The sequence below is a fragment of the Drosophila nasuta genome, chromosome 3, assembly GCF_023558535.2.
Source record: "Drosophila nasuta strain 15112-1781.00 chromosome 3, ASM2355853v1, whole genome shotgun sequence".
NCBI lineage: Eukaryota > Metazoa > Arthropoda > Insecta > Diptera > Drosophilidae > Drosophila > Drosophila nasuta.
This window is the reverse complement of record NC_083457.1, coordinates 37,488,764-37,513,392: the sequence shown is the minus strand read 5'-3', so window position 1 is coordinate 37,513,392 and position 24,629 is coordinate 37,488,764. Positions and strand designations below refer to the sequence as shown.

The 24,629-nt window shown below is 40.9% G+C and overlaps 1 protein-coding gene across 1 annotated transcript in view; it reads left to right on the top strand.

Moving 5' to 3' along the window:
- LOC132788948 (collagen alpha-1(XVIII) chain) overlaps positions 1 to 24,629 on the top strand; it is a 56,419-nt gene that overhangs the window by 29,317 nt on the left and 2,473 nt on the right. The window contains 15 exon segments of the mRNA XM_060796642.1: positions 6,937 to 7,029; positions 7,308 to 7,379; positions 7,642 to 7,707; positions 8,005 to 8,071; positions 8,171 to 8,316; positions 8,539 to 8,676; positions 10,612 to 10,661; positions 10,663 to 10,750; positions 13,920 to 14,039; positions 17,547 to 17,765; positions 18,891 to 18,968; positions 19,029 to 19,278; positions 20,810 to 20,961; positions 21,059 to 21,151; positions 23,691 to 23,813. Of these exon segments, the coding sequence (XP_060652625.1) occupies positions 6,937 to 7,029; positions 7,308 to 7,379; positions 7,642 to 7,707; positions 8,005 to 8,071; positions 8,171 to 8,316; positions 8,539 to 8,676; positions 10,612 to 10,661; positions 10,663 to 10,750; positions 13,920 to 14,039; positions 17,547 to 17,765; positions 18,891 to 18,968; positions 19,029 to 19,278; positions 20,810 to 20,961; positions 21,059 to 21,151; positions 23,691 to 23,813 (1,755 nt within the window).

The following is a 24,629-nucleotide window of genomic DNA, read 5'->3' as shown; positions in this document are numbered from 1 at the left end:
TTTAAGCTAAAATAAAGCAGTGCGTCTTTAACTGCTTGCTCATATATTTGATTGGAAACAGTGCGACTGCAAGTTTTATATGGAGCTATTGAAAAAAGATAAAGTTTTATGTCACAAGGGTTAGGTGCTAGCTAAATGAAATAAACTAATTAAATAATAAAAAAAAATTAAGTAGAATAATCAAAAACACGCTCAACTGTTGCTTAGCTGCGAATACGCAATGCTGTCAAAGTGTATTCGCCATGGGGTTTATAAAGCTGTCTAACACAGACAGGACACTAATACGCAGATAAAGTGTTGGTTTATGCAAAATGAAATGCAACCTTGCTAGCTGTAAATGTGTGCGTGTGTTTGCTGTCGTTTGTGTGTTTAAGTGTGTGCGTTGCCTTGCTTTAAACTAATTGTAGCCAGCGCTTTTGGCAAATGCTCGACGCCATTGTTGCAGTTCCGTTTGCGGCTCCGTTTTTCTTTTTTTTTTGGGCTCCCATTCCGAGTGCTGCCACTCCACGTACTCATACAGTTATTCATGTGAGTGTGTGTGCGAGTATATTCATTGTTTGTGTTTCAACCACAAACAGAAAAAATAAAACGAAACCAACAAAAGCTCACAGTTAGTCGGGCAAGAGCACAGATGCAGACAGAGAGTGAAAGACAGAGCCAGACAGCAAAGACAGAACTTGGTGACAGTTCTGCCAGGCGGTGGTTGGGGTTTTTACAAGGATTGCGGGGTCTTCACTGGGTTAGGTTTTAGGTTTTGGGTTTGCGCTCGAGGCTGAGCATGAGGCTGAGGCTGAGGCTGATGCTGGACGTATTTGCAGTCAGCCTGCAAATATGTTGGCGTAACAACTTTCGAGATTTGTGTCAGCTCGTTTGAGAATTAGTCGTAGGTTTTAGCAAAATTAAAAAAAATATCTTTTACTGTACTCTCGGTATTTGTCATCTCATTGTTGTTGCCTTTGCCTCCTCCCGCTCTGCTCACACCCAAAAACACACCTACACATACGCAACAACATGCATATATAAGTTTATATGGACTTGGAAATGTGTGATGAAGAATGAAGTGTGGGAGGTCCTGGAAGAGGTATGGAATGGGGGCAGGGGCAGAGGCGTCTCTTAAATTATTTATGCGCCGCAAAATGTGCAAAGTAATTTATTCAGATTATATGCAAGAAAAAGGCAGCTTCAAATAAAATGAAGATGAAGCCCTTTTCAAACGGCCGCCAAGTGTCCAAAGTCAAGTGCACAAAATTAAGCTCTGCACCTGCCGGATGTTCGGAGGCTTCTTCAACTTGGCCGTAAAATTTTATGTTGCTATAATTTAGCTTTAAAATCGCACCGTTCCCCCAACCACCGGCCAGGCGACAAGGGAGTTGAGGAACTGGGTGTGGGGCCGACGGGGTTGTTGCTTCTCGGCTGCTGGATTGCTCATTGCTTTCGTTGCTGGGGCTGTTTGGATGGCCAGCACCTTGGCGCACGCATTTAAACGGAAATAAAATAAAATTACAAAAAGTGGGCAACTTTTTGACGTTGCGATTGTTATCCTGGCTGCTGTTGCTGCTTTTGCTGTAAGCGGCTGACAGAAAGTGATTTAGAAACTATGCCAATGCTGGTGGAACAGTTACTGCCAAAGGTACGGAAATGCGAAGGGTTGGGGCAGACAGCATTTGTTTGCCGAGTCGTTGGCAGTCATAAAGGTGAATTTAAATTTGGCATTTTTTCTTCAGTCCTTGCGCCATTCTCATTTTCATTTCTGCCGCATAAAATATGCCATTTAAATAAGTTGTATGAATTGAGATTTCAAATTGAAATTGAATTGCTTCAGAGAGTTGCAAATAAGCGCTTAATGGGCTTTGCTATAATAATTCTGCTCCAATCAGAACATCAATTGCAGCTGTTTAAATTTCTGGCTCTCTGTTAATTCTATACAAATAACAGGCTTGATCTCTGTTAAGCGGTGCAGTTGACAAGCAGTGCTCAAATGTAAGCAGTGCAAAGTGCACTTGCTTTTCAATTAACTTTAACTACTATTTCGGCACTTTTATTTGACACCTGAAATATATATGTACGATATAGAGGTTAAATTACCAGCGCCGAAGGTAGCAGAAGTGGTTCCTTCTTTGACGCTTTGCAGCTGTCAGTGTGTAAATATGCTAAAAATGTCAAAATGCCGTTTACATATTTAAAGCGCTCTAACAGGCTTAATCAGCATTACAAAGTAATTAGAGTTAATTCTTTTGTGCTTGAATTCGTGTCAGCCAGACACACACACACACACTCGCATTCAGATACAGACAGTCGAAACACCTGCGAGTGGCACTCAGCAATTTGCTATGCCACACGGTGACGATGACGATGACGATGACGCTGAAGATATTTGTAAACTGTTGCGCGGCAATTTGCATGGTTAATTATCTATTAACTTGCGCATAACTTTTATACAAACGGATGTGCGGGGGTCGACCTCCTACTGCTGCTGTTCCTTGTACTGCCAATGCTTGTTATGGCACACATACATATATAATCAGTAGCATACACACATACACGCACGCAGAGAAGACAAAAATGTATATCCGTTTCCGCTGACTTTGTTGCTGTCGTTGCCATTATGCCATTGTTGTTGCTGAAATGGTGAAGGTAAAACGCTCCACACAGACATCACCAGAAAAACAGAGCAGAGAACGAACGAAGCTGTAATAAAAGCAAGTTATGCTAATCTTCATGCGTCGCCATTTTCAGTTGGCATTCATTTAAGAACAGCCTTTTGTTCTTCAGCGTAAATTATGTTTATTAAGTATTTGTGCTTAATTCAAGTTAAATTTTAACTACACAAGCGCCTGCACTTGGCAAACTGGTAGCTGGTAACAGGCATCTGGCAAGCGGAGAACTGAAAACTGAAAATTGGCAACTGTCAGCTGCTCTAAAGTGCAGGTCAAGGTCAACCTACTATATGTTGCTGTCACTGCTGCCCCGATAAGAACATTATTTTGGAAACTTTTCTTAAGCATTGACATCGCAATCGAAGCGAGATTAGGCAATCTTAATTTTCCGCCTTAAAGGCACGCTCGAAGTCGCAAAGTTTGGAAAGGTTTTCCTGGAATTGCGGCAAGCAAAACATTTGCAAATTCCGTCTTCAACTTAACAGATTTAACAGTGAATTTATTAGTATTTGAATGTCGTATGCGGATGTATAATCAATTTAAACCCTTTTCGCTTAATTTTTAAAGAGGCCGCAATCGCCCTCAATCGATCTACATTATTGACACATTTTTGACAAATTGCCAGTCTGCATGGATTCCGTTTGCGGGCAGTCTTCTCGGTATATTTTTTTTTTTTTTTTTTATATCAGAAACGTGTTTGGCATGCCAGAACTATGAGGTAAAAGCTCAGAGCCAGAGAAAGAGAAAAAGAGAAACTGAGTCAGTCCAAAGTGACTGACAAAAGGTTGCATACCTTTCGGCCGGCCTGTCTGACTAAACAGGCAAAGCTGGTAAGCAGGTCAACGCTATGAGTATTTTATTTGTTTGTTTTACTTTCAATGCGAACGAACCCTTGTCAAGTGCAACCCAAACCAAGCCCAAACCAAGTAGACCAACCAACCAACCAAGGAACCATCCATCCATCCAAAAAGCGTCCATCCAATCCATCCCCTTGCTCACAACGTATTACCGCAATCGCTGTCGTGCTCTTGACGTGCAATTCTGGCTGCTCTTCTCCACTCGCTGCTCTCCTGGCATGTCCTTGCTCTGCTTTAGCGCTTCTCTCTTCACTGATGGCCTTAATTATGTGCGGGCCAAGACTACGAACGAGTACTCGCACTCATATACCAAATGCACACATGAACACATAGCATAACTCACTCTCAACCTCAGCGACAGCCTCCCTTTTGGTCTCGGCTCACTTTTCGTAGCCCCAGTTAATTGCTGGTGGCGCCACTTGACCGAGCTGCTACTGCAGCGGCACTGTAGAGCGCTGGCTGCTGCTGGTTCCGTTTAGGTTGACAGCTTAAAACAGCAGTAAAAGCAACAACAGCAGCAGCAGTAGCACCTACAAAGACATGAGGCCAACACAGACAAGACGCCTCTGGGCCACTTTTGATTATTTTAAGAGAGAGCGACACAGCATTGCATGCGACCATTGTCTGTGCTTGACCCTCTGCCTGCTTCCTCTTGCTCTTGTTCATGCTTACGTATTTACTCACGCCTTGGCGCTGACTGCCTATTTCTATACAGAACTGTCTGTCCGCCTCTGTTCACTGTCAGGCGCAATCTTTAAGAGAATCAGCTTTGATGTGCGCCTATCGCCTGGTTCATCGTTCTCCACAATGGCCAGCAAAATAAAAAAGGGTTCACAATACTCGAGTGCTCGTGCGACACAAAGGCGTTGCTCTTTAGCCCGTCTTCGGGCTTTGATGACCCCCGTCGAGATATTTTTGGAACCTTTTCGTATTGCAAAAACAAGAAAAATAATCAACTTGTCTATTAAGTATGTACATAAGCAGCACGATTAAAACATCGCTGCAAATGGTGTTTAGCAGTTGTCAATTCGTAGAAATTCTCGAAATGCCAACCAAACGAGCAGGTAATAATAATGGTCACGCCTTGGAGAATAGAAGAGATTGGAGGAGAGAACACGGAATGGCTGTCCATGCTCATGCCCCGAAATGCCACATCCTGCTACATAATTTCCGTTTCAAGTGAATTTCCTTGCTGCTAATTTTGTTGCAAAAACAAGAGAGTGGCATCTGCTTAAAAATAAAACTAGGCCACACTCACACACACACACAAAAGCACACACACAAAAGTATATGTATATAAAGTATACTATATAGTCGTGTAGAGACAAACAAAATTGAGTATAGTATACACATTGCTGAGATTGTTTTGTTTTCGCTGATTTTGCTGCGCATAGGTTTTTCTTTAGCGAAGTAGAAACAAAGCAACGTAATGCAAAGAAAAACAAAATAGTTGAAAAACAGGTAAGCTTCACTCAGCACTATCAACTGGGGAATACTCTCTACTGCCTTAAAAAAACATCATTATAAATTATGTTTAAAAATTTACAAGATAGTTGATTGCGTTAATCGTTCAATGAATTTATAATAAACTACAAGACAAAATAGCTTCCTGTCTGGAATTTCTACTAAGCACACAGCTGTGGGGAAACCATCGCTTGCAGCCATAGACAAGTTTAAAAAAATTGTTGTTCTAAGATGAAAATTAAACAAAAATATTTTTTTTTACAATTTATTTTATGACTTATTTTTCTTTTTATAAGTAATAGTTTACAATTCGAAATCATCTTAGATTTATAAATATTGTTTTGTTACTATTAAAATATATACAATTTTAAAATTAATTTACTTAAATTTGAATAAAGAATTATAGAAACGTTTTCAAGTTCAATAAATGTTTCTTGTGAATTTTATTTTAAACTAAGTTTTATAAAAAAGTAAATCCAGTAGACTCTTGAGCAAAAAGTGGATCAATGAGATTCCCGCTCGACTGATCAAGCATGAGTAGAATTACATTGGAGTCGGTCGTAGATGTCGCCTGCTGCATATTTCAGCCAGGTTTATGGGTGCCTGGTGTAAAAGGAGAAAGCTTGCTTCCACATATGTGCACTCCACAGACTGTCAATTGGAATACAGCAACAAGCAACAAGCTGTATGCTTCAGGAGCAGCAGTGGAACAGTCGGAACACAAAATGGAATGGAACCGAAGAGCGCACACTTCAATGTTTATTGGCGGCCATTTAATGCACTGCACGTGTGTGGGTGTGTTGGTGTGTACCTAGAGTGATGTGGGCAACCCAAAGTTTCAACTGCAGTGGGGGCGAGGGTTGGTTAGCTTTCAGTGTGTCCCTTCTTTGGACTGGTTTGGTTTGGTTTGGTTGGAGTGCATATTAAGCTGCGTTGAACGGCGCTTGCATGCTTTTAACCCGAAACTCGACGGCTTGTCGTCTCAGACAAAACTTTTAACTGGGATGCATAAAAGCTCCATGGCCATTACTATCAGTTACAGTCTTTGGCAAAACAAGAATAACAGCAATAACAACGAAGGAGCAGCAACAATGACTGCCTGACTGCCTGGCTGGCATTGTGTCTGACTACCGAGTGTGGCCCGTGAGCGTGAGTGTTTGATGCCATTTTTATTTGAAAGAACCCGGAACAGGGTTTATGGCAGATGTGCATTGACTAACCCACTCCACATTATTTTCTCTCTCTCTCTCATTCGCAATCTTTCTCGTTGGCTTTCTCTATCTCTTCCTTTACATATTTTGCCTCTATCTTAGTCTGTTGTGTCTGGCTCGCATTGTCCGTGGCCCATTGTTTTCGTAACTAGGTCCGTTAACGTCTGCGGTTAGCATTTCGACAGACTTTAGATACTGCCCACCATTTGGCCCGCTTCCACTTTCAAACTAACACTAGCACTAGCTGGCAGGTGGGAGGTCTATTCTGACTTTCTCTCTATTTTATGAGTGCAATTGGAAACGAAACCCAGCTCGCAATGCTGGTAAGTGGCAAGTGGCAAGTGGCAAACGCAGTTGCAAATTAACGTCAATAATTAATTTCGATTTGCAGCAATTATGTTTGGCAATACATCGACAACAACTCTCTTTAACTCTATGTCTTTTTCTATCTGACACTGCATTTAGCAGCAGATTTATGTGTTTGCATTTATTCAAATGCTTCACAAATTGATTGATTTATTATGCATACATACATTCATATGTATTGATGCATTAGTTGCATATATAGAATGTGATTTTGTGATAATGAAAGTACACCACCTGGGTTAAATGTCCTCGCTGATGTTTCTGTGTTTCTGCCTCCGCTTCACAAATGTTACAATAATTATTTCAGTCGCATTACTATTAATATTTATATAGAAATGCGTTCACAAAACATTTACACATATGCATATTTCATGACCACAGGGATTTTTACAAAACATCTATCTCTATACCAATCCCGATGCCATAACCATGCAATGCACGGCGCCACCAAAGCCAACGGTCGCATTGCAGCCGGTAAGTTGTCGAAGGCCATTTCCAAATGGATTTGTACAAATCAATTATTGAGCAGACGGACACAGTCTTCTTAATACCCAAATACATGCATTTAAATGAGTTAAATAATAATTTGCAAAAAGCTTTTTAACATTTTATGGGTAAGGCTGAAGTAGTAACTAAAGTGAAAAGATAAACAAACTCGGTGTAACCTAGAAACAACTTTCAAATTTCAGGAGCGTTGATTAGTTTTTGATTTATTTATAATTTATTTTCGCAATTTTATTGTCAATTTTAAGGATTTGGACAATGAATTAACTCTCGATTCGAAGTCGGAGTCGGATGTTTTGTCAGATACTGAAGTTGACACGGTACGCTATTCCCAATTTAAGTATCATTTACCTTTTCAATTTACGTATTATTTATATTTTCATTTGTTTCTGTTTATGTATCATACTATAATTTATTATATTATATATTTATTAGAAATCATTGCGTTTATGAATATGTTTGATTATATAATAGATTTAATTTTTCTTTTTTACTTTATACATTTTTTATTATATATTTGTACATAATTATCTATTTTTGTTGCTTTATTTTAAATTTTTAAATTTTGTGTTTATTAATTAGAATTCCTCGACCGATGATTCAACAGCCGATGAAAATGATCTTTCCAATCCGGAATTCTGGGCAGGGGTTAGTGTGCTCGACCATTTAAAATGGTTGCATTAATGGATTGTTAAACAACAATGAATGCACACCACTTAGTATGTGGTATACAGTCGTGTTTGCTCAGCCTAATTAAATATTTTGCCATAAGTTGGTGGACTGAGCAGAATCAATAATCGAGTGCAACACAACAAACAACAATTTTCGTACTCGTACTCGTATTTGCACTTACGATTTAATGAGTTTTTAATAAGCTAACGTCACTTACCTGAACATCTACTAAACTCTCTTTTTATTTTCTCTATCTTCTCTGCTCCCAAACAGGCAACGGACAATTACGACTCCAGTGACCTGCAGCCCCCCGGACAGACGGAATATATGCTCGAGAGATGTAAGTTTTGCGTTCGACTTTGAACTGGACTCGGTGCAGTAGCAGTCCAATTCAGGTTGTTTTTAATTAGACAGTCGAGCTAATGGAATGATTTTGCAGCACATCGTGGCATCAAGGGAGAGAAGGGTGATCGAGGACCAAAGGGCGATAGCATACGCGGTCCACCTGGTCCTCCGGGTCCGCCGGGTCCCAAAGGTGAAACGCCTATCTACCCACCCTTTGTGGAGACACCAAGTGCGGGGGCTGTAAGTATCGCAATCGTCGTAACTGCATTTCATTTGACATCACGTCGAAAGTGAAAGCAAAAGGGAAGAGCTCAAATATTTGCAAGCCAAAAAGCTGGCTGATTCCTTTCTCAATTGCAAAAGAGTGATTCCTTGCTTTAGCTTCTCGAAAAAAGCTTCATGCAATTACGAAATGAAATTGTCAATTAGATTGGCTGAAAATTGTTTCCACACATTTTGCAGAAATACACTGGCGAATGTACATGTAATGCGACTGATATCCTGGAGGCCATCAAGGACAATGAGACGCTACGTGAAACGTTGCGCGGCCCGCCCGGCACACAAGGACGAGATGGAAAGACCGGAGCCCCTGGACTTACCGTAAGTACCAGCCTGCCTAACTGCATACAGAGATATGGGGAATAGAATAGAGCACGAGAAGAGGGGTCAAAGGGTTGGCCAAATTGGCTAAAAGGCAATATTTGACATGGATCTAACGCATTTTCAATTTCATTACACACATCGTGTAATCTTCAAGAGCGGCAGCTGAAGAGCATAGAGAATGGAAATGGGATTCGGAATGGGAAAGTGGATTGGGAGTGCGATGGTTATCGCCTGCCTGCCTCATGCACATACGAGTTTACGCACTTTAATACGCTCTTCTGTTTTCCTAGGTCAAACATCATAATTTGCAGAGTATAAGCGTGTGTGTGCGTGTGTTTGAGTGTAAGTGGGTTTCGTGTGCGTGTAACCGGAAAAGGGGGCAAAACGCTGGCTAAAAGAAGGAAACGAAAATTTCTTTATGGCAGCGATAGAGCGAAAGAGAGAGCAGAGTCAACTCACGCTTAAACACTTATCCACTTTTGGGGGCGCAACTGGCACTCGTTATATTATCTCATCAACTGGCAACGTCTTTCGCAACCATAAGAGTTGTATCTGAGTGTGTAGCCATGTATCTATGGACATAAGTACGAGACACACAAAGAGCTGGCTAGCTGTCTCGATGTCTCTCTGTCTTCCTCAAAGCTTCAATGCGTACTTGCCATATCATTCAGCACTCTGTGCGTTTGCCTCTCTCTCGGTGTGTGTGTATGTAAGTGTGCGGGTCAAAGGCTAAGTCCACAATGCTACAACGAGATGTTGGCCTCAACAATCCACTCGACCCGAAAGTGCCTGTCACGCCACAGAGCCAAAGCAGAACGCAAAAAAAAAAGAAAAGGAAAAACTTAGTTTGCTAACCAAGGGAATAGAGACGAGTACTCAGAAAAATACTTGCTCCAAGTCAAGTCTGTGTATCCCAGGATGCAAAAATGCATTGCACTTTCATTTCATGGATGGGGTCAGCTAATGTGTCTCTGTCTTCATCTCCGTTTCCATCTCTGTCTGTATCTTTGTCCGCATCTCTTATTGTGCTTAGCAACCTGTGGAACGCAGCCTCTTCAATACCCTGCAATACATCAAAAGAAAAGCGGTATGCCAAACATGCTACTGCTGTGGCTAACAAAATATGCTGACCCCTTGCTATGCATACTGTGTCCGCTCAAGGTATTTGTGGCCCCTCCCCTAAATCCTGCCTCCAAACCCAAGGCCAGCCTAAATGCTTGAGTAAAATATGGCAAACAGTCGAGCGCATACCGGAAATTCCAGCGACAATTTTGTTGCTCTACTGCTAATCCCTTAACTAATAGCAATTAATTTAAAAGACGACGATAAGCAACAGAACATTATAGCAATAACAACAATAATAACAACACAACAGAAACACGAACAATCTAAGAGGCAAACACAGAACAACACACAACAACACACAACAACAAACAACAAGAGAGAACAACACAAAACACGCAAATGGCGCACAGCGTGACCATTTTGCATAAGATTAAGGACACTGGGAGACACATTTTTTGTGTGCAGTCCCCTTCCTACTTCCTATTCGCTACTCCTTCTGCACTGCCCCTCAGGCATACCGAATTCAAAAACCCGAAGACCTACGCCTGGGTCTGGGCAGCTGAGACCCCGCATAGATTAATGAGCTTGGGCTAAAACGCAACGATTATGTAAATCGACCACAGGCAGTTGAAGCCTCCCGAAAAACGCCAAGCTGAACCTCAAATAGTTTACTGTATAGAAAAGAGAACCAGACTTTGTAGATTCGCTAGACTCGGACTCTAACTCAAACTCGTAGTCGTATTCGTCGTCGTATTCGCTGTAGACATAGACATGGATGTACATTCTTTACACGCCCACTAATGTGATTTATTTGCTGGTCGCCAACGGCGTCTCCGCTTTTTGCTTTGCTCCGGTTCTTTTTTGCAGGGTGCCACTGGTGTGACTGGCGCTCGTGGCCCGGAAGGTATCCAGGGGGGAGAAGGGCGAGCCAGGCGTCGACGGCATGCCCGGCGTCATGGGTCCGCCAGGACCACCGGGCGCGCCTGGCTTGCCGGAGAGCTATGATGTGAGTACAACTTTAATTTCATTTAACAATTTAATTATAAGCAAACTCACTAACATTCTAAAGTTAAATCTGGATTCGCTGATTTCATTTTGGTGTCATTAAACACAACAGTTTACCTAAAAATGTTGAATCATTCATCTAGTGCAATTATTTATTATTTGCTTTTATTTGCCTAGATTTTAAATGCATTATTTTCCAAAAATGAATACTGAAATTCTATGTTTATTTGGTTAAAAATCTGCACAACAAATTAAATTAGCAATTCAGCATAAATCAAATAGAATCTCTATGTCTATAAAATGCGTATAAAATAATTAAACAATTTACTTTTATATACATTTTATATTGATTTTCATTTAACTCTAACAATTGAACACATCAAATACTATCTAAATCAAATGATTTTATTGTTTACTAACATTAATCACAAATTCATAATTGAAAATGAGTTTAATACTTTGTATTAATATAGTCTTTATACTATGTCTATATACTCTTGCCAACTATAAAAAAACTAAGCTCGTTGAACGTTGTAAAATGTTACACAACATTCAAATTGCTATTCTGTGAGATTTGAAAGATAATAAAGTCAATGGCAACGTTTAAATAACAAGCAGCCATAACTCAAATAGAATTGCAAGAGTATTGATTCTTCGGTACACCGAGGATTGATTACTGTTTGAGTTTATTTTACATACTATGTACCCTGTACACAGTTAATGAAAGGTATACTGAAATATAAGAAAATCAAATGTATCTCAGATAAACGTAAACCAAATAGTTGAACTTAAACTTTAACTTAATAAATTGAAAATTCGTCGTAGTCGAAGATTTACAAAAAAAATTACTTTGTATATAAAAATACTCCTACATACATAATCAGATTCTAAATATTAAAATATATGACCTTTGCATTAAATTACCGATTTTGTATAAAGTTCAAATGTATGATTAATTATATTATTATTATAAAAATAATTATATATTGTGTCGACCTTTTTTAATAGTGCACAGGGTATCAAAGAGTCGAAACCCATCGACTAGTCTCTGCTTAACAGTTTTATTTAAATTTTGGGCAACAAAAATTGCACCTTTCGCCGTAGACTACAGAAAGAGATCAGGGAACAGGGGAACGCAAAAGTTGCTCGTCCGTTTATCCTTATCCGTTGAATTTTTTCAATCACGCACATTCTTATGAATTGTGGTTGAAGCGGGGGTGTTGTGGCCGGGGTGATGCGATGGCGCGATGGTAAACGTCGGTCATGTTTTACTAGCCACACAATTTGCCTAAACCAATTTCCTTCCTGAGGGCGCACGCTGGGCAGGATTGGCTGAATGCCTGACTGCTGCACCTGCACTGTGAAAAATTGCTGGGCAGATTTTGGCATGTGGGTCGCGACGAAGGCAGCGCACGTTGTTGTCGCAAATGGGTTATCTTCGCTAATAATCTTAAAACCACAAAGGTGCAACAACAACAACAACAACTGGAGAGCGATAGCAACAACAACAACGGCAGAGCGATAGCAACAACAAAAACAACATCGGCATAGGCAACACAAACATCTCGCAGAAATGCCGAAACGTAAGTGTCCTAAGCACGCAAGCCCAGCCGAGTCAAGCCAAGCCCAGTTGTGACACCCCAACTGCTGTTGCCGACTTCCCCTCTCCCACCCTTCACCCATTCGTCCCCTTCTCTAAAAGCGATTCGCAGGCAGGACGCCCCGTTGGGGACGTGCAGCTGCTTGCGGGTTTTGTGATTCAGGTCTTGGCAGACTGCTGGCATGCCAGCTTGTGGCAATTACTGTTATCAGCGCATGGCGCGCAGTTCACGCGGTTAAACGCGCTAACACGCATACAGATACTGACGCTCACACACACTATAGTCGCACACTCGCACACACACACACACACACACGCGGAGCGGCTTTTAACCCTTTTATGCAAGCTGAAACTTTTCTGCGTTTTTTGTGCCTGGCTTTATCATCGCATTTCAACGCCGTATGTTGCCTGCTTGGGCGTATCTCAACGTGTATGTGTATGTACGCGAGTGTGTGTGTGTGTGGTTGTGGTTGTAATCATTATCGCGCTGTTACGGTTATGAGAGTGTCAAGCTACTTATGGCTAACGCGCCAGTTAAATCAGACGCTCGCTTAGTCAGCCTCCCATTGTTTTATGCGTTCGTCCTGGGTTTATTATCATTATCGCAGTCAACGCCGGGACGGGTTTAGTCGGAAGGAGCGAGTTTGCTTTTAAAGGCGTTTTCGAATTTGTTGTCGTTGTTGTTCTTGATGTTGTTGTTGACCTTGTCGCAGCATCGTAACCGGTGAGGGCAAAAAAGCTTTTACGTTTATTAGAACGACTTTTGATTGTTGACACGACAACACAACTTTTGCAAATGTTTTCGACATTGCCAATTACGTATACGTAATTTCGTAGCCAGCAGGGGTTGAGAAAGGGGAAGCGTAACACATAAAAATGAAGGCTGAAGTGTCAAGCGTGAAAAGTTGCAATTTTACAGCCAAAAAACTTTGTAATCATAACAAAAATTATTGAAATCATATATATTAATACGCTTTAATTTCACGCCCATTTATGCTATCTACATTTAAATATTATTATCAAATACCACAAAATATGTATTCTTGTAACAACACATAAATAACAGATAAATTGGAATCCTACCAGGACTTTCAAGGTATAAACATTTAACAATTTCACTTTATGTATGCTCCCCAATACTACTACATACTACTACTACTGCTATTGGTAGTAGATTTATTAATACTACTGCGACTACTAAAACAAAAGCACGAAAAGCATGCTCTGGGGTAAGCAATGGCCGCAAAACCTAATGGACTAGAACCCCTCGAAGTCATTAGTAGTCTCACCCGAGAAAAAGGGGCGCCGAGCCGAGCAGCCGATCATTAATCAAATTTCCGTAGCAGATACAATACTCTGTATATACTTGGCATATCCTTCTTGGGTATCCTTCTGTGTTTGTGTATTTGTATGTGCCATCAAAGGTCGCTCGCCTGCTGCTTAAAAAATGGCCCCAAAAACGAAATACATGTATCGAAAATAAATTGTACAACAAGCAAATATTTAACAAATTACTGTGCTTACCTTCTATCCTCCACACTCATACACATAATCACACACACACACACAGGAATCCTTAATGGGCAACTCGATGGGCAGTCTGCGTAGCTCGACAGCGACGCAGGCGGGACCTAAAGGAACGACCGGCGATAAAGGTGAGCCCGGACGTCCAGGAGATCGCGGTGAAAAGGTGAGTCAAAGAGCAATAACAACACTTGTTTCTTCTATCGCCAAAATGGCCATATATGCGCGTATGTGTGTGTATGGATATGTATTTGTTGTCCTGTTTGCATTATAAAGTATACGACCTAGCAGCCCACACAACATTGTTGTGTGAAATAATAACTTCTGCTCTATTGATTACTCAATTGCTTTTGAGGCTAGAAATAATGGGAATGCGAAAAGGCCAAAACCAAGTCGTCGACCGAGTAGTTTTCTATTGCCCAAGAGCCTAAGGACAATCTCAAAATGTGTCCTTACTTAGACATATACATATTCACTGCAATCTGCAGATTTATGGCAGCTCAATCATTTGCATGGCAGCAACTCGACTCGGAAATACATAATTTCATCCATAAATTTCTATCAGCCAACATGAGAGGCCAACGAGGACGAGTCTTTGTCGTGTGTTGTGTGTGATTTCTTGACTGTCGACGCAATTTGTTGGCATTTATAGCTCATTTGGTTGGCAGTTGATATGATCAAGCAACTCGTATACGGTTTATTAGAAATCGTTTATCCCCATCCTCCCGCAAAAGAGAGAATAATATGCCGAGGGACGTCAGAGGAATGCAGAAGATTTTATCCCTGGTCAAGTCATGCTTGCTCGCGCAGGACTTTTACACACTTGTATTATTTTCATAATAAGTTTTTGGCCATTTCTGCAGCTCATCCTGCTTAGGCGGTGCTTACTTCCCAGCCATTACGCTTCATGCTATTTAGCAGCTTAGGTTAGGGATGAGTGAGGGATGTTGGTTGACGCTTCCTTTCTCGGCTGGTCCGGGACCTCAAGCTGGACCCCTCGTTAGCGAGCGTGCGAGCGAGCAGCGAGGGATCGTCGAGTTGGAAACTGGCGCGCATATTTCTTTTATGTCTAACCTCAAAACTTTAAGCTGCCCCACAACTGCCAGCATGTGAATGGAGTGTCTTTGTGTGTGTTTCAGAGTGAAAGGGGGTGTTGAGGGGTGACTACTCTTGTGTGACGGGGTGTGTTGCACGTGGGCTGGACCTGAAGCTGGGCGTTACACGGTTTGTCAGCCAACTTCCGGCACCATACCCTAAATATATATATAACTCACTGCTACACTTAATTCTGCTGCCGTTACACCTCCGATTCAGCTTTATGTGTGTATGTGTGTGTGTGTGTAAAGATTTATTTGACCTTTGATATATTATGTAAGTGTGCTTGGCTTGTGGCAAAGTTCTCTTTTTTTTCTTTTGGTAGGCATTTACTCAATCTATGCAACCTGAGCAGCAAACAGCAACAACAGTTGCCAACTGTCTTGCGACACACACCCAAAAAAGAAGAAAAATAAAATCATAATATAAAACGATGAGAGGAGGAAGCTGAACCATTGGCGAACCGTATTTAATCGGGCGTGAAATAAAAAGAAATTATGCAAAAGCTATAAGCTACGGCCTTAGCCACATTTAAACTGCCGTTTGTGCCGAGAGTATAGTATAATAAAAATCGATTTAGATTTAGATTTTTTGCTGATGAATTTACGCCCAATTTACGGGCACACACGCCACGAAACCGAACACAGTTTGTTATTGCATTTGGAAAATTTGGAAACTAATATTGAAATTAGCATTTTAAACGTATGAATACACGCACAATTAGCCACATTTCATTAAACTCAAAAGACAGCCACCGACCGCGAATATGCCGAGAACGAGCATCCTTAAAAGTGAGCCCCAAAATTCCAGTTTCACTTCCCTCCATCAGCCCGGGAAGCAATCGCGCGTACTTTGTAATGTGGAGCGTTTATGAGTCTTGTGTGTGTGTCTCACATGTGTGTGTGGGTGGCTTATTAATTATTCATTAGTTGGCATTAAGTTGCCGATATGAAGCAGGGCCTAAAGCAACGAATACATCCAGGGTCAATTTAAACCCGGTTGCCTTTCTCCTCCTCACACACACACATCCCTCATCCCATCCTGTAAGACACGCTAAGGGCTCACATGCTCAACTCGTGTACACCAATTCACCACCTAAAAAACCCCCAACCCTCAACCCCCTCCCATCATCACACACACAAGCAAGCATGCTGCTCCGAGTAGGCGCGCGCAAATTTATGGCAAACCATTTAAGGCGCTGATGATGTGGAAGACGACACTGGGGATAAATCGGGAGTACTTCTTTGTCTGCTGCGACAGAGTGCAGAGAACACAGAGGGCAGAGGGCACGAAGAAGTAATCACTACAGACCGTCAACCGTTTGGCAAAAGTTCCACAAAAGCAGCGCTCCCAAAAGACATCGCAAAATATTAGAAGGTTCTCCACTTGAATATACCTAAACCATTAAGAGATTGAAGAGAGTGTGTGGTATAAAAATTAAGTAAGCTTTAAAAAGAACTGCTTGAGTAGAAAATTAGAAATTGCTGTGTAATTAAAGATATTTTAGGAACATCCTTAAATAGATTTTATATTCCCAGGCTCAAATCTCACAGCGCAACATATCCTTCACACAAATTATATTTATAACTTGACTGATTTTAAAAGAGCTTAAGTGGAGAGGTGTTAGAATGTAAAAATATCGTTGATATTTCCTAAAAAGCTTAATACTTGGGTAGAAATTTACTCAGATAAAGATGGTTATTGAATTACAATATAAAATGTATTACAAATAAATTGTTGAACATTTTAAAAAATATTTATATTTAAATATTTAATATAAAACAATTTATTATTAACAAATTTAGAAAATATTTCTATTTAAATATTTATTATAAAACAATTCAATGCTCTTTGACTTAAATTGTAACTTTTATTACTTACAACTTAAATATTCATTAAAGATTTTCGCTCACCATAGCAAGATTATTTCGATAAGGGCTCGCAAGTGTTAATTAAGTTTCACACTATTGTGATGCAATCAGGAAAATGGGAAAGTCTGCTGAGAATTTCCCAGCATAAAATATACATTCGATAGGCTCGATAGGTTTTTGGGCCCGGGTACAAAGAACATCAGTAGCAGCGGCATCAAGAATCTGGGCAGGGGGAAGGAGAGGAAAAGTGAAAGGGACAGGCGGTCGTCTTTTGGCAATGGTTTTGTGTTTTCGAGCTTGTCACCAGCATTGCATACAGTCGAGCGCATAAATTTATGTACGGCATGCGAATGTGTATGTGTGTGAGTCCTGTATGTGTATTCGTATGCGTATTCGTATGCGTGTGTGAATGTGTGCGAGTGTGTTTGATTGTGGGGATTGTGGATTTTAGAATTGATTTGATTTCAAAATGAGTTTGAATTGAATTTTTGGCCGACGACAAAACGTTTGAAATTGAGTTTTACGGCCAAATTAGGCGTGAGTGCGCCTGCCGCTGCCTCTGCCTCATCCTGAGTCCCTGCCCCCTTGGGGCATGTACCGTATATTTAATACCGTAAATCATTTTACACACACGCACTCACGCTCACACTCAAACTCGAATTCGAACTCATACAAATTTCTCTGGTCTCCTTTAAATCGTATAACAGGGTCACAAAGGTGCACACGGACCCACCGGACCCAAGGGCGAGCCCGGGGCCCCAGGCCTACCCGGATTGGCCGGTCAGCCGGGCGATGGCAACGGCACTAAAGGTGAGCGCGGCGAGAAGGGCGAGAAAGGGATGCGTGGACGACGCGGCGGCACTGGCGCAGCTGGACCAATTGGACCACCCGGCAAACCCGGACCCACCGGTGATATTGGACACTCGGTAAGGCACTCGTAACTTCTTTTCCAGCTTCAACTTTGTTTGTTGTACTATTTGCATCCATATTCATGAATCGGGAGCAACTTTCACATGCTTTGGCGTATTGTTTGTGCTCGCACAACTTCACTTTTAGCCCAGACAATAGTTTTGGTTTTTTTCCAACTTTTTTTTTGGCCACAATCGTGAGCTAGACGGCGTAGCGTAGACAGCGTGCTGTTGTTTGTGGAGATGCAGTTGCCGAGGCCAAGCAACTTGGTGAAATAAACTCAAACGAAAAGTATTTTAAGTGCATTTTCATCACGGTTATTCAGGGCGGCGTTGCTGCCGCTGCCATTGCGATTCCAATTGCAGTTGCCATTCCCCTAGAATTTCACTTGCAACCATTATTCCGCAATAACGGGCGTCAGCTGGTTGCAGCAACAATAACAACAACTAGAACAACTAGAACTGCGACTGCGATTTACAATGGAAGTCATATGAAGGGAAAAGTTTGCTTTGGCTGTCTGCGCTTCTGCTGCCAACTGGCATCGCTTACCGCCTCACTTGAAATCAAAGTCAAGCAAACCGTATTTACATGAGTTGTGCACCATCGAAATGAAGCCAAACGAAAGTTTGACTCAATTTCTCGCCAGACTCACTCTCTATCTCTCACAATCTCTCTTGTTCTGGCTAACAACAATGCGTTTGCGACTACCAAAAATTGTTGCACTCTAAACTGCAAAAGTTTTTGGCCGTTTTCGCTGCGTTGCCGCTTTTTGGCCCGAGTTCAATTTAGTTTTATATTTGAGAGTCAGTTTGGACGGTACGTTAAATGCGGTTGCTTTTGCCAACATTTGAACATATCTTCTGCTTCTGTTTTGAATTGAGTTGCAAATCGCATTTTGCATCAACGTTTAGTGGACGTTTGTGTTCAGTATTCACAGACTAATAGGGTGTTATGATATCGCGACATTTTAAATTTGAATATATACTATATATATATATATATATATAGTATTTATTTTACGCTTAAACTTTTTCAAATAAATAGTTGTTAGTGCAACTTTAAGCGTTAGATTCAATTTTTTTGGGCAGGGTATTTCACTGTCAAGTACAATCAACTGTTACTTATATTTCTTGACCTTTTAGGGACGTCCTGGTGCAACTGGACCCAAAGGCGACGCCGGTCTCAAAGGCGCCAAGGGCGATGCAGGCGGACGCGAGGGGGTGAGTATCAATTATAAACTGAATCAATTATCGACATCAACATGTTCCATCTGGTCTCAGGCAAAGGGCGAGAAAGGCGACCGAGGTAGCGATGGTCGCGATGGTCTGCCAGGTCCACCTGGACTGCCGGCCACAGCTGGAGCCGGCGATGGCGACAGCGGCGGTGTGCAGTACATACCGATGCCTGGTCCACCGGGACCACCTGGACCGCCAGGCTTGCCAGGTCTGTCGATCACTGGACCTAAAGGCGAAGCTGGTATGGACTCGCGTGGCAGTTTCTTTGGAGATGCCTCCTACTACGGACGACCAGGTGAGCAGCAGACAACTGGACTAACTCTAGCTGCAATTAGCTTACATTGTATATACAAACATGCATAAAAACATACTAAATATATGTATAGTTAGGTGCCCGTACCCGTGCCATAAATCATAACTGTACATATATAAACGCCACAGACATTAACAAACCACACACACTCAAGTATCCCATACCAACCAATCGAATCAAATCCTACAAAAAATCATTCTGTATTGTACTCGCAATCAAGGTGCGCGCTCATCTTTAGACGAACTTAAAGCCCTGCGTGAGCTGCAAGATCTGCGCGATCGACCCGATGGCACAGCTGGTAAACCATCCAACTCCAACTCCAAAAAAAAATAAACCAAGTCGAAACCACCAATTGCAATTGTAGAATTTATTCTTTCGATGTTGCATGGCGTTTCTCTTTAATTTCCAATTCCCTCATATAAGCATAAGCTATGTGCGATATATATATTTTACACTTGACGCACCACACTCGTATTAGCCTTGGCATGTTTCCCAACCAACAAAAAAAAAAAAAAGAAATACAATATTGCATCGTCCTGGGAACGGGCCCATTATTTGCACATCATCATCATCTCATTTACCGTTAATGAAGTACCTGTAAACATTGTGTTTACCATTTTTACATAGTCATGCATACAGCAACAACCACAGTCACAACGACAGCAACAACAACAACGACAACAACCTCAATATGAACAACAAACAGAACACCCCGAAAAGCAAACACACACACACACACTCGCATACAAGTAATTCGTAGATTATAGCCCATAACGTTCGCTCGACTTGAGTGTACCCTAATAATGAATATTAATTTTTTACATATTAGTAATATTTCAATTATTCTATTATAACCGTTTTTCGTATATCCTGTAAAACATAAATGGAAATGTGTGTTACAAGTAGAAAGCCTACTTGCCGCATCGATCTACTTGCAAGTGGTGCACAAATATCCAAGCAAGCAGTACTACGTAAGAAGATTGCGAACTTACGTAAATGCAAGCAGTTCATTTAAGTGTGTGGCTGCACTGCATTTAACTCTCGAGTTTCCATAGAAATATAATATAATATTAACTCATTGCATTAAATTGTGCAGTAAAAGTTAAATGAAATTTCTTATTTAAATTTGTAAACTCTTTACCTGTAGCTAACATTTCCACTTCGCGTTCACACGGAAAATCATCAAAAGCAAATAAATATAATATTGATTATTAATTTCAATGAAAGACAATTCTTAATATTCATATTTTCACGAATATAATTATTAGCATTTACTTTTATAACTTTCAGTGCATTTCTTATATTATACAAATGATGTATATTTTCTTATTTGCACTTAATAAGCATCATATATAACGACTTAAGAAATGACTAGAGCTTGCATATTGTTCGAGTAGTTTAAGCATTAGTAGCTTCACTTATCATCGCGCACAAATTTTCAAATTCAAATGCGAACGCAAGTACATAGCGAAATTGATGTTTAACACGCATGTCTCGGAATCATCATTTGCAGAGCCACCTAGCCAGAAGGCGCATTCGCATAAGCATGGAGACTCCATGGGAGAGGGCGAGGAGTTGCCACATCTTTCCGCATCATCATCGAACATGAACATGAGAATCGTGCCAGGTGCAGTCACCTTCCAGAACATTGACGAAATGACAAAGGTGCGTCGTCTACTATTTATCCACCTACATCTACACAGCCCACCAACCCAGCTTTTTCCACTCATTTAAATTTTTCTGGTATCTTTTTCCTCTACAGAAATCGGCGTTCAGTCCACCGGGTACTCTAGCGTATATTACCGAAGAGGAGGCGATGTTGGTGCGCGTCAACAAGGGCTGGCAATACATAGCGGTAAGTGAAGGCTTCTCTTTCTCGGATTGGGAATTGGATTGGGTTTCGGTTTGATTTTTGGGATCCCAAGCAAACAACTGTGGCATTGTGCGTGCGTTTTTTTAAACGTCAAATATGGCAAACACAAAAACGCACACTCACACACACACACACACGCACTCACAAAAGTCGTTGGCGGACGCTATTACTTTATGGGGTCCTTGGCTTTGCCTCCTCCCCTTTATTTATCCATTTCGACTGTTTTCTATGCACGAGTATTATGAAAATATGGCTTGGCAAAACAAAACAATACAAAGCAAAACAAAATAAAATGAAATGCATATAAAAAATACTCGGAAGGCGGCAGGAAGTAGGATGGTAGGAGGGGAAGGAGCAAGAACGTGGAGCGAAATTGACGTACATATGTTTGTTTATTTTGCCTCTTGTTTTTGGCCATAAAATAAGGTTTGTTTGGCATTGTCCTTGTCTTGGCTGTTTTTTTATTTGCACATTAAATGTTGCAGACGTTCTGACTGATTGCCAATGGATCGGCAACATGCCTCGAACCATGTGCCATCTACTACGAGCGTGAGTGTGGGTGTGTGTGTGTTTGTCGTTATTCAATTATATTGACTCGCGCCTGTCTTTTCACTGCGAGCAAGTTAACGATACAACATGAATGCCTCTAGATCCCAAGCCAAGTGGAAGTGGCGCCTTAAACTCATATTGATGCAGCACAGAGTCAGGCAATTCGATATCAACCTACTTACTAGCAGACATTCAGTCCGTCTCTCTCTCTCGCTCTCTTGCTGTATCTGTCTGTCACTCTGGGAGTCAGTCAGTCAGTCAAGCATCTGTGCTGCTAAAAAACCTTTATTGACAAAGAATAAAACATGCATATGCCCCGTCATCTCCTCCGTTTCTCGTTGTTGTTTGCTCGTGTGGGCCATAAACTGTAACAGGAGATTAAAAATAATATTAAACGGAAATGGAATATTTTATTTTGACTCAACTCAACTCAACTCGCCTTGACTTGCGTCGCTTCGCATCGTTTCGACTCGACTGAACTCGGCTTTTGTGCCAGTTTCGATGAGTGCAGAGCCAGAGTGTTGGGAGCTCAATTTGTGTGAACTGCATCAGTCACCATCGCCAATTAATCTTGCCTGTCACCGCCGCCGCTGCCAAAATCCCAATTGCAAATTGAAATTGAAGGTGGCCCACGTTGCTTATTCGTACGCATCATGAAAACTGTTCAGTTCATGGCAATTTGCCAACACGGTCAGCACTTATGCGGCTGACGAAAGGAAGTGAAAACTTCACAAATTACACGCAAAATTGAACCATTTCGAAATAGCTTGTTACCCATTAAAGTGGTCACAATTTGTGAGCAGTACTTAGCCATGCACTGGGATGAAAGAGTGGTAAAATATCCCTATAGCGGAAGGGAATAGTAGAACGACCCCCAAGAACTTTATTAAAAAAGCATTGTACGAATTTTTTTGGGGGCGCCTGATTGTGCAGAATGTTCGTTCGGGGCAAAAATACTTACTATACAATACATTCTGAAAACTGTTCAAGATTCGATTTCCGCTTCCGTTGTTGCAATCACAAAGCCAATACTTATGCTCACACTCACAGCATGAGCTTAGTTCGCCGTACATAGCTCTGCATCCAGCCAAGAAATCTCCCTCCCTTGGCAACAGCCAGCTGGTAACTGGTTGCTGGCATCCGTAGGGTTTCCAAAATGGAAATGGAAATAGAAATGTCGTCGTATTTATGGGAGGCAAAGACAAATCTCATGCCTTTGACGGCAACATTTAAATACTTTTGGCAACAAAACGTGCGTAGAGAGTTTCCTTCTCCCTGAATAATGTGGGTAAATCAAGCGAGAGCTCATTGGCAGCCAGTGTTGTCAGTCTGTGCCCAGCTACACAACATCCGGCAGCATCTAAGCTACGCTTTATATTGCTCGTAGTACTTGCAGCAGTGGTGACATTCTCGCCCTAATTAGATTCCAGTACACGAGTCGACTACATAAAGTTCAAAATAGTAATTAAAACTTTTGTCAGACGGCGGCGGCACAGCAGTCCGCACCGCACAGTGAGTCACGACCTGCTTGCCGCTAATCAAAAGTATGGAAAATATTGTAAAGGCTTTCTCTGTCTTTTGCTCATTTTCAGTTTTATGAAAGTAGTAATAGGCAAAAATGATTACAGCAAAAAGCTGCAAAGGCAAAAGACTTTGACAAATTCACAATAAAGAGCAAGCTGATAGAATATTACTTTCAGAGTTCATTTTACATGCAAAGAGCTTGGCACAAAGGCCACTGTTAATGGTGAAGAAGTAAATAAAATATTGCACATGGAAGTCTAACAATTTTACTCTTGAAATTTCAATAGGTAAATAATTTATGGAAAGGAGAGTTAAAGAGTGTATATTAAATTTACTTGCAGGATTAGAATTGTTAAAGTTGAAGTTGAGTTGAACATAATATTAAGGATTTCTTTTATTTCTCTGTCGTCAATTCTAATAAACTTATATCTTCTCTTCTATTCTATAGCTGGGCACTCTAGTGCCAATTGCAACGCCAGCTCCGCCCACCACAGTGGCGCCTTCACTGCGATTTGATTTGCAATCGAAAAACCTGCTGAATAGTCCACCTCCATTGCTCAACACACCAACGGTAAGTGTGCGAAATAAATCTGGAAAATACGCATTTGTCTTTTCACTCTCTCACATAATAAAAGCGTTTTGCTTATGCAGCTGTAATATCAAAATAATTCGCCCTAAAAAAATACTGCATAAGTTTCGCTAACACAAACGAATTTGAATAACATGAATAACACTTCGAGCATTCATCAAAACAGAGCACTCTTATGATAACAAAAAAAGAAACTCTTCACTCGATAGTCACTAATTTTATAATTAAAATATCTAGCAAAAGAAATTAAGTAATTCAGTTAATAAACACTACTAAATCCATTTATTATTAATTATTATTAAATGCAGTTTACAACCGCGCCTGAATATGAAACGGTAATTAAATGAAATATCTCACATTCAAACACACTAACTCTCTCACCACACACACAAGTGCAAGCAAAGCAAATCATAAAAAATCATTCGTATACGTAAATCGAATTAACGCATCTCTTGCACACACACACATACACACACTTACACTCGCTTTACATATAATAAATAATGAGATTTTGGTTTGGTTTCGTTTGGTCAATGAAAACGTTTCTAATTAGTGCAAATTGCATTTTGAGTTCAGAGTTGAGTTCAGCAATATTGCAAATATTTTACTATATGTCTGTCTGTGCCTGTGTGCGTGTTGGTTTCTGTTTCTTTTTCGGATTTAAATTGTGTTTTCTATCATGAGATATTCGTATTATTTGTTTTCTCAATTTCAATGTTAGTTATGCGCTTTTTTTTTGTGTTGTAAGTAGTTCAACTCAACAACGACCTGCAGACAATAGCAAATAGTTGAATGAAT